The sequence below is a fragment of the Sander lucioperca genome, chromosome 1 (assembly GCF_008315115.2).
Source record: "Sander lucioperca isolate FBNREF2018 chromosome 1, SLUC_FBN_1.2, whole genome shotgun sequence".
In the NCBI taxonomy this organism is placed as follows: Eukaryota; Metazoa; Chordata; class Actinopteri; order Perciformes; family Percidae; genus Sander; species Sander lucioperca.
In genome coordinates this window covers 5,541,918-5,558,464 of record NC_050173.1, presented here as the reverse complement: position 1 = coordinate 5,558,464, position 16,547 = coordinate 5,541,918, and the positions used below count along the sequence as shown (strand labels likewise).

Here is a 16,547-nt window from a genome sequence, read left to right as displayed (position 1 = left end):
CGGAGCAGCTGTGGTGTTGCTATGTCCTCCAGTTACTGAAGGCTAGCTTTAGCTTGCTCTTGGAGCAGCAAGTTCATCTGCATGTTGCCCCTCTGTCTGTCTCGTTCTTTACAACTCTTGTGAGGCTAGTTCTTTGTCTGTATACTCTGGTTTGAATAAATAAGGACGACCATCAAACTCAAAAGGCTCTTCTGTGTGTTGTATATCTGCTATATTCTCCATAGTTACGTTACTCCAAGCTTCTTCCCTTGTGAACAACTCCACTCTTCGCTCTTCACACACTACGCTCCGATCTGCACACTGCTGGAAATAATCTAAATGTTTTGCTGCGAAGGCATGATCTGGATCGTGATCCTATGCAGGACATCCACCAGACCACCGGGCGCTCGGGGGATTGTTGTCGGCTGTGGGAGGGGGACGAAGGCTGCTTGCCTGGCTAAGGGAACTAGCTACCACACAGATCGACACTGGTTGAGGACTATAGTTGAAAATTAGCCGGCTGGCTAACACTGGCACATTTACAGAAATGTTGATTGATGTGTGTTGTCCTTTATAAATAAATAAATACAAAAACAAACTGACAAGCCTCCTACTCACCAACACCAGACAATCACACACAAAATGGATGAGCTACAAATACACACGGAACTGCAGCGTGATGATTTTTTACATAAGCCTGGCTGAACACATTTATCAAGGACAGCAGATAGCAGCTAACAGCTAACAGCTAGCTAGCAGCTAGCAGCTAACAGGCCAAGCTACCCACCGGCAGGATCAAGACAGGGTAGGTGAATTTAAACAATGTCTGAGGTGAAAATGCATCTTGTTGACACAAAAGGGCCCTGTTCATGTTGCACAGACATATTAATTGCATTTTGCATCTGTTAAGACGCACAAAGGCACTCTAAAACCTGCCCTGACAACTGCCGTTTTAGCTCAGGGGACGCTTGTAGTCCGTAGCTGCAGCTACTCCGTGTTGCCTGCAGTGATTCGGGTCGGGGGGTTTTCTATTGAAAGTACTTCGTGGCCGGAATTCTCCTTTAACCAAATTATAACACAACAGAAACAAAACTAAATCACCAACTGGAACACAAACAAAAGCACAAGGCAAAATGCAGAGCTATCTGTCCCTAAAGAGAGTACGAGCTCTGAGAGGACAGACTGTCCCTAAAGAGAGAGTACAGTGTGGCAGACTACCTGACCACAGTTACTGATATCAAACTAAGAACTACATTGACCAAGTACAGACTCAGTGAGCACAACCTGGCCATTGAGACAAGCCGCTACAAACAATCATGGCTCCCCAAAGAGGAGCGCTTCTGCCAGCTATGCAAGAGAGACAAAGTCGAGACAGAGCTGCACTTCCTGACAGAATGCACAGAACTGCAGCCAGTCAGAAGAACACAAACACCGACATTTGACCAAATAACCAACATCAAAAAAATGCAGATCCTGCTGGGAGAACAGCCAGAGAGCTGCAGTCTAGCAGCAGAATATGTCTTTACCTGCCACACACACACACACACACACACACACACACACACACATACACATACACATACACATACACATACACTTTAGTTTGCTTTTTATTATTTTTTTTTTATCTAACAAAAGAAAACATTTACATACAGTATCTCGCTGCTTCTACAGCGCTCACACTAGTTTCTCCAAGTAGATGTTGCATTTTTGTGTGGTCAGAGATTGTACCAAGCATAGATATAGAACAATAGATATGACATGACGTCATAACAAATGGCATAACTGTCCGCCATCTTACTAGGGTACTGTTTACAATTGTCACCTATGGCAGCAAGTATGGTTATCAGCTGTGCAGCACCTAACTGCTTTACCAGAAGGACCGAAGAGACCCAGGAGGCTGGCATCACTTCCCACATGTCAGTAGGAGTAGATAAAGTATTTTTTCTCTTCTGTTTTTAACTATAAATACAGAAAAGTTGGTGAAGTAGCTAGCTAGCTAGTTACGTTACCTAGCAACTGTTAACGGACCGGCTGAGATGTCAGTTAGTGGCAGAGGTGTGGACTCGAGTCATGTGACTTGGAATCGAGTCAGACTCGAGTCATGAATTTGATGACTTCAGACTCGACTCGACAAAATGTACAAAGACTTGCAACTCGACTTGGACTTTAACATCAATGACTCGTGACTTCACTTGGACTTGCACCTTTTGACTCGAGAAGACTTGCTACTTCCCATGAAAACTGGGGAAGAAAATGTTCACACGGCCGCGCCGCTCTCAGTTTATCTGCATCTGTGAAAAAAATGTGCACCACCTGTATGCATGCAGAGAGCACGCACGCTGCCTGCACGACATCCAATCACTGTAGTCCCACGTTGTTTTGATTCGACAGCATCTAAGCAGGCACATTGCAAGACAACCAATGAAGCACGAGCAACAACGAGCCAGTTGGCAAAATGATACCGAAGATAGGTTCTTTTGGTTATAAAAATTACGAGGTAGTCGACAAAAAAAGAGTTGCAATTTGCAAAACATGCGGGTCGAAGATTACAGACGGAGCTGCCACAACGTCCAACTTTGTTCGACACCTGAAGTTGCAAAAAGAAAGGTAAGTTTTGAACGAATGCTAAGCACCTTATCGGATGTATGTACCGTAACATACTAGCTGCTGCATATTTACTGTCTCAACGAGACAGTAAACGCACGTCTCCCTTGCTGGTTCATGCTTACAAAAATAGGGATTTTTGAACCCTGATTATATGAGGTACATGAGTGTAGCACACTCAGATGGAAAACCTCGCCAGCATCATGTCAACGTCCGTTTTAAAGTAACGTTACCATAACACAGTCACAGTAGATCCACCATTAGCCTTCCCTTTTCATATCAGGGGTTGTATTCGCTATAACTACCGCCTCGCTATACATTATCCCGCTTATTACATGGCTACCTATCAAATAAATACTTTGACACAAAATATTCATTTAAAAAGGAGTTTATTGATTTAAAAACGAGCGTATTGCTTCCGCTAAACCGAACTGCGTCCATAGCAACGCTCTGTTTTTCATGGCAACGGTCTGTTATACTTCGCAGCGGTCTGTTATCAAGAAATAACAGGTCGCATTCTACATTGGAATTCAACCAAGCCATGTAATAAAATAAAATAATAACGATTACAGTAGTAATGTTCAGAGATGCAATAGATTATTATAGTGCAGTTCTTAACTAATGGGAATATTGTTCAGCTTATTTTTGGTTTAATTTGGTTTACTTTAGTTATTTAATTTATTCAATTATTTTGTTTTGCTATACTTTTCATGCCAACTTGCCATGCCCCCCCTAGCACTCCCTCGCAGCACCCAGGGGTCCCCGTCCCCACTTTGAAAACCACTGCTATAAAGCATATGACTTCAGTTTCTTGAGAGAAAGGGCTTTCTTATGACTTTTGAAGCAGTGAAAATATTCTTAATATTGCATACACTGAAACTGAAATGACTTGAAATGACTCGAAACTAAAATGGTAGGACTTTGGACTCGACTTGAGACTTGTTGGCTTTGACTTGTGACTCGACTCGGGACTTGCCTCATCTTTGACTCGACTTGACTCGGGACTCGAGGGCAAAGACTTGAGACTTACTTGTGACTTGCATAACAATGACTTTGTCCCACCTCTGGTTAGTGGTGATTGCTAGCTAGCTCTTAACAGCATTTATGAACAGCAAACATTGTTTTAGTTGATTGATTTTTTTTAGTTGATTGATTTTTGACCTCAAATAAGACATTTAGTAACGTTAACGTTATAACAGGTTTTAACTCGTCGTTAATATTACCCCTACATTGACTGCTGCGGCTGATTTCACTCAATCTGTGTTAAGTTTTCAGTTAAATTAAAGTTAACGACAAGTACTCTTCTTTACTCCTAAATCTCATTTTATAATATCTCAAGACAAATCCAGCAAGCTAACGGTACGTTAAAATGTAACGTTACACATAGAGTAACGTTACGTTACACAAATCAACATTAGCCACATCCAGCAACACGGAGCCCTAACCGACCAGCAGCACTTAACGTTACATTTTCACCAGCTAACGTTAGCTCCCCAAACATTAGCCATGTTGAATCCTGCTGTCACTCATCAGATATTAACATCTAGTGTTGTCAGCTTACCTCATGCCTTTACACCATTTTCCTTTCAGTAAAGCAAATTAAAAGTTAATAATCCATGTTTTGATGAGGTAAGGAAAGTCTCCGCATTACTATCGTAAATGTAATTTCCATAACATAACGTTAGCGCAATGAAAATTGCGACAAGTCCATCAGCAGTTGTGGTGAAGTCATTCTAGTCTTTATCAACAAGAACTCATTGAAGCTAGCGAGGCTCTTCAACTACTCCACTCATCGTCTAAACTAACTCCATGCCGGCCGGTTGACAGGAAGAAAACAAACACTAAACAGGAAGTAGCGGGGTTGATGGGAAATGTGGTCTTATAGTTGAGATAAAATCTACACACATAAATAAATGTATTAATAAATTACAGTTGGATGTTTCTCATGTGTCTTATCGTAACTACAGCTATATAGACCATAATACTGAATCTGTTTAGGATTTCTACGTTAAAAAATATTGTTTAATGTATATTAGCCATTCAGAATACCAAAGACAGTTTTTACATATTAAGTTCAGGCAAAATTGAAAAAATAAAATGATTACCTGCAGTATAAATGCAAAATTATGAGATTATCTTTATAATTGAACAAATTACTTATTCTCTTGGAGCTATATCAATCAGAATTCCACCCAAATCTCTATTTTTTGTTTCTTTCTAGAAAGGCACAGTTGTCTTACAGTCATTACTTTGAATTAAAACCACTATTGATGTATTGGTAGAAAAATATAATTATTATAAAGACAACATGAGCCTCTTTCCCCATTGGTTCCAATTGAAGTAATTCTAAAACTTAACCCTGGTAAGATGGCCGCCAAGTGGTTCCATCCTGGAATGGCAAGTCAGAATTACATGTCATATCTATTGTTCTATATCTATGGTACCAAGTTTACATTTAATTTTGGAACTGAGTTCTGATGTCAGTATATGTGCTACATTGAAGCAGGAAGTGTTGCTCTGTCTCCACCTGTCTCTGTGGACACAGCTGACAGCCTGTCTTCTGGAGGCAGCCAGGTCTGTCCATGGCCGGTTTCCACAGCCAGACTGTGTCCACTCAGCCTGGACCTGCTCAGAGTCTTTCTGAGTCTGTGGTCACGTATGGTGCTCAAGTATTCAGCTACTGTGTACTCTCGGTTCAGGGCTAGGTAACAATCCATTTTGTTTTGACGTTTAGTTGTGTTTTTCCAATAGGTCATGTATTTCTGTTATTGTCTGCAGATGATTTGGTTGGGCGAGATGGTTTGGGGGGGGTCCTGAGGCTCTGGGGGCTGTGAGGTGAGGGAGCTGAGGGGGGGGGTCCTGAGGCTCTGGGGGCTGAGGGGGGGGTGGGTGTCCTGAGGCTCTGGGGGCTGTGAGGTGAGGGAGCTGAGGGGTCCTGAGGCTCTGGGGGCTGAGGTGGGGGGGTGGGTGTCCTGAGGCTCTGGGGGCTGAGGGGGGGGGGGTGGGTGTCCTGAGGCTCTGGGGGCTGAGGTCCTGAGGTTCTGGGGGCTGTGAGGTGAGGGGGCTGAGGGACAGGGCTAGCTGACTGAGGGGACTTTTCTCTATGTTTCTCTCTTGTAATAATAAATCAACAGGGAAAGCAACCTAAGACATAGACACTACACTGAGAGTTAAACTGATGAGTTTGAAGAGGGGAGATTTGTTGGCCTTGACAGCAGAAACTTAGCTAGCTTAGCTAGCTTAGCTAGCTTAGCTACTTTGACAGTTAGAATCAGTTGGGATCAAATGAAAAAATCATTGTCCCATCAAAGTGTGTTACCATGGAGACGGAACTAAAAAGCAACAGATGCAGCAGAAAGGTAGCCTGACATCGAGACAGGAAGACTCAGACAGACAGGTCAGAGAGAGAGAGACAGGCTCAGTGACCACCAGCTGGCCGTAGAGACAGAAAGACTCAGACAGACAGGTCAGAGAGAGAGAGACAGGCTCAGTGACCACCAACTTTAATATGTGATATGTTCTATATATAACCTGACATGGTCAGACTCAGATTCTAGTCAGAATGGGAGTCTGAAACCGCTCCATTGGGATTATGGGGCGGCTTTCAACCCAACAGGGAAAGAAAATTCCTCTGCACTCATTGGATAGACCTACAACCAATCAGAGCAACGGAACTCAACTGTCAACAGACGAGACGGTGTTTCGTCTCCGTAGCAACCACTCTTTGCACAATGCACTTCCGTCATAACTCCCGACTTTTAGACTGTATTGTAGCTGGATATATCATTTGTTTAGTGTAAATATGAATGTGGATAACGTTAGTGATAGTGACATGATGGATACAGTTGGGTTTCTAGAGATGAATCAGAGAAAACACGTTTTATTTCTCTGATTCACAGCTTTGTTCTAACGCTGGGCTCCCTCTCTTCAGTCTCTCTCTATCTCTCTCTCTCTATCTCTCTTCAGTCTCTCTCTATCTCTCTCTTCAGTCTCTCTATCTCTCTCTTCAGTCTCTCTCTCCCTCTCTTCAGTCTCTCTCTATCTCTCTCTTCAGTCTCTCTCTATCTCTCTCTTCAGTCTCTCTATCTCTCTCTTCAGTCTCTCTCTATCTCTCTTCAGTCTCTCTCTATCTCTCTCTTCAGTCTCTCTCTATCTCTCTCTTCAGTCTCTCTATCTCTATCTCTCTCTTCAGTCTCTCTCTATCTCTCTCTTCAGTCTCTCTCTATCTCTCTCTTCAGTCTCTCTCTATCTCTCTCTTCAGTCTCTCTCTATCTCTCTCTCTCTCTCTCTCTTCAGTCTCTCTCTATCTCTCTCTTCAGTCTCTCTCTATCTCTCTCCACCATATAACGTTACCATGCTTTCAGGTTGTTGAGGCTCCGCTCCGTCTAAAACTCTGCCATTTCGTAAAGCTGTTTGTAACGTAGAAATAAAATAGATTATTGATAATTTCATTTCTATAGTTTTTAGCTGACATCACCAGCTGACTTCTCTATTGGCCGTTGAAACAGGTGAAGTCTCTTACGTTCTAAAACCAGCCTCTGTGACTTGAACAGCTGAGTCACAGCTGTGTGTGTGTGTGTGTGTGTGTGTGTGTGTGTGTGTGTGTATGTGTGTGTGTGTGTGAGAGAGACGTTACTGTTCGTTACTGTATCTGTCCATCATCATATAAAGCCCGCCCTCAAAATTTGATTGGTCCGAACAGCTCTTGTTCGAGCATAATTGCTCCTCAACGGATCAAGTCCAGACCGAACTTCCCGACCTCGAATGTTGTGGGCGGGGCTAAGTTCAGCTGGCATCCAGGCTATCGATGTCATACTATTTATTTACTGTAAACTGTTTTGGCAACAACATGTTTTCTTTGTTCATGACAATAAAGCAAATTGAATTGAGAGAGAGAAAGACAGACAGAGAGAAAGAGAGACAGAGAGAGAGAGAGAGAGAGAAAGAGAGACAGAGAGAGAGAGAGAGAGAGAGAGAGAGGGAGAGAGACAGAGCTAAACACAGTCAGTAGTAGACAGACAGGTAGAAAGAGAGACAGGTACACAGAGCTAAACACAGTCAGTAGTAGACAGACAGGTAGAGAGAGAGACAGGTACACAGAGCTAAACACAGTCAGTAGTAGACAGACAGGTAGAGAGAGACAGGTACACGGAGGTAAACACAGTCAGTAGTAGACAGACAGGTAGAGAGAGAGACAGGTACACTGGGCTAAACACAGTCAGTAGTAGACAGACAGGTAGAGAGAGAGAGACAGGTACACTGGGCTAAACACAGTCAGTAGTAGACAGACAGGTAGAGAGAGAGACAGGTACACTGGGCTAAACACAGTAGTAGACAGACAGGTAGCGAGAGAGACAGGTACACTGAACCAAACAGTCAGTAGTAGAGAGACAGGTAGAGAGAGACAGGTACACGGAGCTAAACACAGTCAGTAGTAGACAGACAGGTAGAGAGAGAGACAGGTACACGGAGCTAAACACAGTCAGTAGTAGACAGACAGGTAGAGAGAGAGACAGGTACACTGAGCCTCAGAGCCGCCACAGACACAATCCTCAGTCTTCAATCAAAAGATATGAAACTAAATTAAAAGACGAGTATACAGAACAATGGCAAAATGAAAATAAAATACAACACAAACTCCTCTGTTATCAATCCCTCAACACAGATATCCAATTGGCCGAATATCTCAAACCAAAAAATCCAAAAGAAATACGAATTTTAACAAAATCCAGAGTCAGTGACCACGAGCTGGAAATTGAAAGAGGTCGACATTTAAAAGAGTGGAGACCAAGAGAGGAACGAGTCTGTACACACTGCCACCAGGATATCCAAACAGAATTACATTTCCTATGTACATGTCCCAAATATGAAGACTTAAGAACCAAATATTTCCAAAAATTTGAAAAACATATACCAGGCTTCACTACCTACACTGAGGACAAAAAGCTTCCTCTTTTATTAGGGGAAAATAAAAGCACGGCATGGCTAGCAGCTAAATATGTCTTCTCCTGCCACAATACAAGGCAAAATAAATAGAGAATTTGTATATATTATCATTTTTATTTCTCTATTCTTTTGTTTATTTGTATGTATATATATATATATATATATATATATATATATATATATATATATATATATATATATATATTTAATTGTTTTAACATATCCTTTGAGGGACATGCACATAATTTGTTTAGTATCTGCATTTATATCATAATTATCCTGTTTACTTGTATTATTATATCAGATGTATTTACTCCTTGTTGTTGTTTATATGTATGTTTGTTGTTATGCTTTGGCAACACAGACGTATTTCTTGTCATGCCAATAAAGCAACATGAAATGGAAATTGAAATTGAGAGAGAGAGTGACACAGAGAGAGAGAGAGAGAGAGAGAGAGAGAGAGAGAGAGAGAGAGAGAGAGAGAGAGAGAGAGAGAGAGAGAGAGATCCCTGGGTTCAGTGATAGCAGCGTCCATAGCAACTAGCAGTTTATCTACGGCAGTAGCGGGCCGTGTATTTTACAGCTGGGCTTTCACTACTACCTTACAGTTATTAAGTCACCTTTGAATAACCTCACCATGACACTAGGACATTACCGTGTGGAATAACGTGATTTAACACAAGGCTCAACACCTAGAGACACCTAATACACTACTGCAGAGACATGAACACACGCTGACTGAAGCATCACTTTCACGCAGTATGACAGGATGCTGCATCACATATAGTCAAAATGAATGGAATTACCAAAGAAACTGCCCACAAATTCCAGCCACGCAGCGGAGTCTTAACACACACGTCACCACGCACACACAAAGGCCCAGCAGCCACTGACACTGCTCCAATCTTTAACACCTAAAACCAGCAGTAATAGCTAGTAAAATAATTTCACTAAAATGCTGAAAAATCCATTAAACTTACCAAAAGCTGCTCATCATGTGAAGAAAAAGTACATCCACCTTTCTTTCATTAACTTTACATCTAAAAGTTTAAACAAACTTGCAGCGTATACAATATATAAAATACATATGAAATTGATAAATATAAATATATATTAGAAATGAATATATAGGTCTTTAATTAAAAAACTATAACTTTCTGATTATGACAATCTCTTGGCCAGCAGAGAAGGCCTTGTTGGCCCTGTCGGCCCACCTCTGATCTACAGATCAATTAATAGCGGACAGCTTTTGGGTGAAATAACGTATAAATAATGAGGAAAATATAACTGAACATAGCAGAGAGCAGAACAGACTATATGCGCATTTACACATTGTTATCATTAGATGATTGTCTCATAGAAAAAAAAATTATCATTTTAGTTAATGGAGATGTTTTCCTTTAAAACTTGCTACACAAATATCTCATTTCCGTTTGTACCTGAGAGTGTCCAGTCTCCAGAGAGGATCCTTCAATCCAGCCGACAGCAGCTTCACTCCTGAGTCTCCTGGATGATTGTAGCTCAGGTCCAGCTCTCTCAGATGGGAGGGGTTGGAGCTCAGAGCTGAGACCAGAGAAGAACAGCCTTCCTCTGAGATCAGACAGCCTGACAGACTGCAAACACACAGAACAACACACAGGAACCAGATTTATAATAAATCTTTAAAATCATCTGTGGTATTTAATTACTGAGTCTCAAAACTACAGCTAAAGTTTGTCGTATAAACAGACACAAAGCTACATGTTAGCTGTTTATCAACTAAAGAGATTTTAAATGGTCATCAGTTGAATGAGTTGATGACTCCTGACCTGAGAGTCTCCAGTTTACAGTGTGGACTCTTCAGTCCAGCCGACAGCAGCTTCACTCCTGAATCCTGCAGGTTGTTGTTACTCAGGTCCAGCTCTCTCAGACTAGAGGACTCAGAGCTCAGAACTGAGGACAGAGCTTCACAGCTTCTCTCTGACAGGTTACAGCCACTCAGTCTGGAGAGACGACAGGAAGGAAACAAGGTATTTATTATTAACTCCTGTTGAAAGATATCAGATTATTTAATGATGAATAAATCACACTTACAGAGCTTTGTTGGAGGGACGGTAATGAAGAAGACAGAAAACATTTGTGTTTATATGTTAAGTCTGGACTTTTGGTGATAGAGAATATGAAATCCATTTTAAACATGTTGAAATTCTTGCAATATTATTCTAAACAAGTTGGAAACATGATAACTAATTGTGACTGAATGAGGAGTAAAAAGACATCCAGTATTCAAATTCACATAAGATTTTTAAAAAATGAGGTTCTCAATCTCAGCCATAGTTCATACTTCATGCTTTCCAACATATTATAAATAACAACAAAATGTTTTGGAAACATTCAAAGATTTCCGAATTGTTAAATTTTAAATCCTGACTTGAGAAGGGCGGTTTAAATTTTATGAAGCTTAACGTTTAGAGAAATATCTTATGAGAAGACAAATAACGATTGTGTTTATATGTTGAGTCTGGACTTTTGGTGATACAGTATATGAATCCCTTCTCAGCATGTCTAAATATCTGCTGCTCTACTCTAAAAAAGTTGGAAACATGATCATTAATCGTGACTGAATTAAGCAATATTACAAGAGAGGATTTGATTCAACATCATTATTGGCACGACGTTCGTAAGCATGACTGAAGTAATAATATGAGGTTGAATCAAACCCTCTCGTGTAATAAAGAGATTATACACATTATGTCGATAAATCACACTTACAGAGCTTTGTTGGATGGATGGTAATGAAGACGACAGATAACATTTGTGTTTATATGTTAAGTCTGGACTTTTGGTGATAGAGAATATGAAATCGATTTTTAACATGTTAAAATTCTTGCCATATTGTACTAAACAAGTTGGAAACATGATAACTAATTGCAACAAATTCACATAAGAAAAAACAAATTAGGTTCTCAATTTCAGCCATAGTTCATACTTGCTTACTTAGGTGCTTTACGATATATTATAATAATAATAATTTAGAGTTGAGTTGAGTCTGGACTTTTGGTGATACAGTACATGACATCCCTTCTCAGCATGTTTAAATATCTGCTGCTCTACTCTAAACAAGTTGGAAAACATGATCATTAATCATGACTGAATTAAGCAATATTACATGAGAGGGTTTGATTTAACGTCATTATTGGCACATCAGTGATGCGGTTTCCAACTAAATAAAAGTTATAATCAAACTGTATTCATATTGTGGGGCAATTCAATCTCAAAATGAAGAAAAGCAAAAGAGAAGATTTGTAGTCCCTCCCTGTTAAACGTTAGTCAGCCAGTCATCTTAAGTTAATGTTAGCTTTGTAACGGTAGAGATGATGGAATTTTTCAAAATGCAATAACTACTGTACATATAAACACCTAACTGCTTGGCTAACTTAATCTGTTTATAACTAAAATATCTACTGACCAAAATATTTTTTTTTCATGGATAGATTTAGCTACTATACGTCCACACACGTAATTATTGACGTGTCAGTGGCACAGCTGATGTGATCCAAATTATATTAGACAAATAACATTTGTGCTTAAATGTTGGGTCTGGACTTTTGGTGATACCCTGTGAAAACCCTTCTCAGCATGTTTAAATCTTGCTGCTCTACTCTAAACAAAATGGAAACATTGAAGGAATAAACAGAAGTCCAGTAATCAAACTCACATGATATAATGATTTCTGGATCTCAGTCACAGTTCATATTTCATTCTCTATGATGTGATTCTAAATCAGAACAAATTACTTTGGAAACATTCACATTTTTGTTACCAAAGTATTTTTCAATACTGTGTTTTAAAGATTACTGTTCTTGATCTGACCTGAGTGTGTCCAGTTTACAGTGTGGACTCTCTAGTCCAGGAGACAGATGCTTCACTCCTGAATCCTGCAGATTGTTGTTACTCAGGTCCAGCTCTCTCAGACTAGAGGACTCAGAGCTCAGAACTGAGGACAGAGCTTCACAGCTTCTCTCTGACAGGTTACAGCCACTCAGTCTGGAGAGACGACAGGAAGGAAACAAGGTATTTATTAACTCCTGTTGAAAGATATCAGATTATTTGATGATGAATAAATCACACTTACAGAGCTTTGTTGGAGGGACGGTAATGAAGAAGACAGATAACATTTGTGTTTATATGTTAAGTCTGGACTTTTGGTGATAGAGAATATGAAATCCATTTTAAACATGTTGAAATTCTTGCAATATTATTCTAAACAAGTTGGAAACATGATAACTAATTGTGACTGAATGAGGAGTAAAAAGACATCCAGTATTCAAATTCACATAAGATTTTTAAAAAATGAGGTTCTCAATCTCAGCCATAGTTCATACTTCATGCTTTCCAACATATTATAAATAAGAACAAAATGTTTTGGAAACATTCAAAGATTTCCGAATTGTTAAATTTTAAAACCTGACTTGAGAAGGGCGGTTTAAATTTCATGAAGCTTAACGTTTAGAGAAATATCTTATGAGAAGACAAAAAGCGATTGTGTTTATATGTTGAGTCTGGACTTTTGGTGATACAGTATATGAATCCCTTCTCAGCATGTCTAAATATCTGCTGCTCTACTCTAAACAAGTTGGAAACATGATCATTAATCATGACTGAATTAAGCAATATTACAAGAGAGGGTTTGATTCAACATCATTATTGGCACGACGTTCGTAAGCATGACTGAAGTAATAATATGAGGTTGAATCATATTCAACCTCATAAAGAGATGTAATGTGTAATTATTAATGTGTAATAAAGAGATTATACACATTATGCCAATAAATCACACTTACAGAGCTTTATTGGAGGGATGGTAATGAAGACGACAGATAACATTTGTGTTTATATATATATACATATATATATATATGTATATATATATGTTTAGGTCTGGACTTTCGGTGATAGAGAATATGAAATCGATTTTTAACATGTTAAAATTCTTGCCATATTATACTAAACAAGTTGGAAACATGATAACTAATTGTGACAAATTCACATAAGAAAAAACAAATTAGGTTCTCAATTTCAGCCATAGTTCATACTTGATAACTTAGGTGCTTTACGATATATTATAATAATAATAATTTAGAGTTGAGTTGAGTCTGGACTTTTGGTGATACAGTACATGACATCCCTTCTCAGCATGTTTAAATATCTGCTGCTCTACTCTAAACATGTTGGAAAACATGATCATTAATCATGACTGAATTAAGCAATATTACATGAGAGGGTTTGATTTAACGTCATTATTGGCACATCAGTGATGCGGCTAGGACCGCTGCGCTGGTACCGAGGATCGTAAGCATGACTGAAGTGATAATATGATGTTAAATCAAACCCTCTCATGTAATAAAGAGATTATACAACAACGGTTTCCAACTAAATAAAGGTTATAATCAAACTGTATTCATATTGTGGGGAAATTCAATCTCAAAATGAAGAAAAGCAAAAGAGACGATTTGTAGTCCCTCCCTGTTAAACGTTAGTCAGCCAGTCATCTTAAGTTAATGTTAGCTTTGTAACGGTAGAGATCATGGAATTTTTCAAAATGCAATAACTACTGTACATATAAACACCTAACTGCTTGGCTAACTTAATCTGTTTATAACTAAAATATCTACTGACCAAAATATTTTTTTTCATGGATAGATTTAGCTACTATACGTCCACACACTTAATTATTGACGTGTCAGTGGCACAGCTGATGTGATCCAAATTATATTAGACAAATAACATTTGTGCTTAAATGTTGGGTCTGGACTTTTGGTGATACAGTATGTGAAAACCCTTCTCAGCATGTTTAAATCTTGCTGCTCTACTCTAAACAAAATGGAAACATTGAAGGAATAAACAGAAGTCCAGTAATCAAACTCACATGATATAATGATTTCTGGATCTCAGTCACAGTTCATATTTCATTATCTATGATGTGATTCTAAATCAGAACAAATTACTTTGGAAACATTCACATTTTTGTTTTTGTTTTGTCAGACTAGAGGACTGGGAGCTGAGAACTGAGGACAGAGCTTCACAGCTTCTCTCTGACAGGTTACAGCCACTCAGCCTGAAGAGACGGTAATGAAGAAAAAACAATCAAGAAGTTGAAAAGACAGCAGAGTCTTTAAGTTATGACATATGAGTCCAACTATCGCTGTACTTACAGAGCTTTTTTAGAGGCTTTGACCACTGGCAGCAGCCTCAGAAGAGCCTTCTCTGAAGCAGAGTATTTCTTCAGGTCAAACACGTCCAGATCTTCTTCTGATGATAGTAAGATGAAGACCAGAGCTGACCACTGAGCAGGAGACAGTTTATCTGTGGAGAGACTTCCTGAACTCAGGGACTGTTGGATCTCCTCCACTAGAGAACGATCATTCAGTTCATTCAGACAGTGGAACAGATTGATGCTTCTCTCTGCAGACAGATTCTCATTGATCTTCTCCTTCATGTACTTGACTGTTTCCTGATTGGTCTGTGAGCTACTTCCTGTTTGTTTCAGCAGGCCTCGAAGGAGAGTCTGATTGGTCTGAAGAGAAAGACCGAGAAGGAAGCGGAGGAACAAGTCCAGGTGTCCATTTGGACTCTGTAAGGCCTTGTCCACAGCACTCTGGTAGAAACGTGTTGATGTTGTTTGTTTTCCTGACAGCAGGTTGACTCCAGAGTTGGTGAATGTCAGATGGACATGAAGAGCAGCCAGAAACTCCTGAACACTCAGATGGATGAAGCTGAACACCTTGTCCTGGTACAGTCCTCTCTCCTCTTTAAATATCTGTGTGAACACTCCTGAGTACACTGAGGCTGCTCTGATATCGATGCCACACTCTGTCAGGTCTGATTCATAGAAGATCAGGTTGCCTTTCTGCAGCTGCTCAAAAGCCAGTTTTCCTAGAGACTCAATCATCTTCCTGCTCTCTGTACTCCAATGTGGATCTGTCTCAGCTCCTCGGTCATACTTGACGTTCTTCTGTTTGGACTGAACCACCAGGAAGTGGATGTACATCTCAGTCAGAGTTTTGGGCAGTTCTCCTCCCTCTCTGGTCTTCAACACGTCTTCCAGAACTGTAGCAGTGATCCAGCAGAAGACTGGGATGTGGCACATGATGTGGAGGCTTCGTGATGTCTTGATGTGGGAGATGATTCTGCTGGCCTGCTCCTCATCTCTGAATCTCTTCCTGAAGTACTCCTCCTTCTGTGGGTCAGTGAAGCCTCTGACCTCTGTCACCATGTCAACACACCCAGGAGGGATCTGATTGGCTGCTGCAGGTCGTGTGGTTATCCAGAGGCGAGCAGAGGGAAGCAGTTTGCCCCTGATGAGGTTTGTCAGCAGCACACCCACTGAGGTGGACTTTGTGACATCAGTCAGGATCTCAGTGTTGTGGAAGTCCAGAGGAGGTCGACACTCATCCAGACCGTCAAAGATGAACACAACCTGGAACTCTTCAAACCTGCAGATTCCTGCTTCTTTGGTTTCACTAAAGAAGTAATCAACAAGTTCCACCAAGCTGTACTTTTTCTCTTTCAGCACATTCAGCTCTCTGAAGGTGAATGGAAATATGAACTGGATGTCCTGGTTGGCTTTGTCTTCAGCCCAGTCCAGAGTGAACTTCTGTGTTAAGACTGTTTTCCCGATGCCAGCCACTCCCTTTGTCATCACTGTTCTGATTGGTTCTTCTCTTCCAGGTGGTATTTTAAAGATGTCGTCTTGTCTGATTGTTGTTTCTGGTCTGTCTGGTTTCCTGGATGCTGTTTCAATCTGTCTGATCTCATGTTCAGCATTGACCTCTGCAGTCCCTCCCTCTGTGAGGTAGATCTCTGTGAACATCTGATTCAGAACGGTTGGGTTTCCTGCTTTAGCAATCCCCTCAAACACACACTGGAACTTGTTGTTTAGGTTAGATTTCAGTTTACGCTTACAAACTCCAGAATAACTTCCTGAATGAACACACAACAAAAAAGATCAATAAGCGATTTCTAAATTACATATG

The 16,547-nt window shown here is 40.2% G+C and overlaps 1 protein-coding gene across 1 annotated transcript in view; it reads right to left on the bottom strand.

Annotated features, from left to right (window-relative positions):
• The window catches only part of LOC116051158 (NLR family CARD domain-containing protein 3-like), a 43,782-nt gene that overhangs the window by 22,946 nt on the left and 4,289 nt on the right, over nt 1-16,547 (bottom strand). The window contains exons 7-9 of the mRNA XM_036006381.1: nt 14,727-16,494; nt 12,385-12,558; nt 10,341-10,514 (exon numbers count right to left, since the gene is read on the bottom strand). Of these exons, the coding sequence (XP_035862274.1) occupies nt 10,341-10,514; nt 12,385-12,558; nt 14,727-16,494 (2,116 nt within the window). The remainder of the gene's footprint in view (nt 1-10,340; nt 10,515-12,384; nt 12,559-14,726; nt 16,495-16,547) is intronic.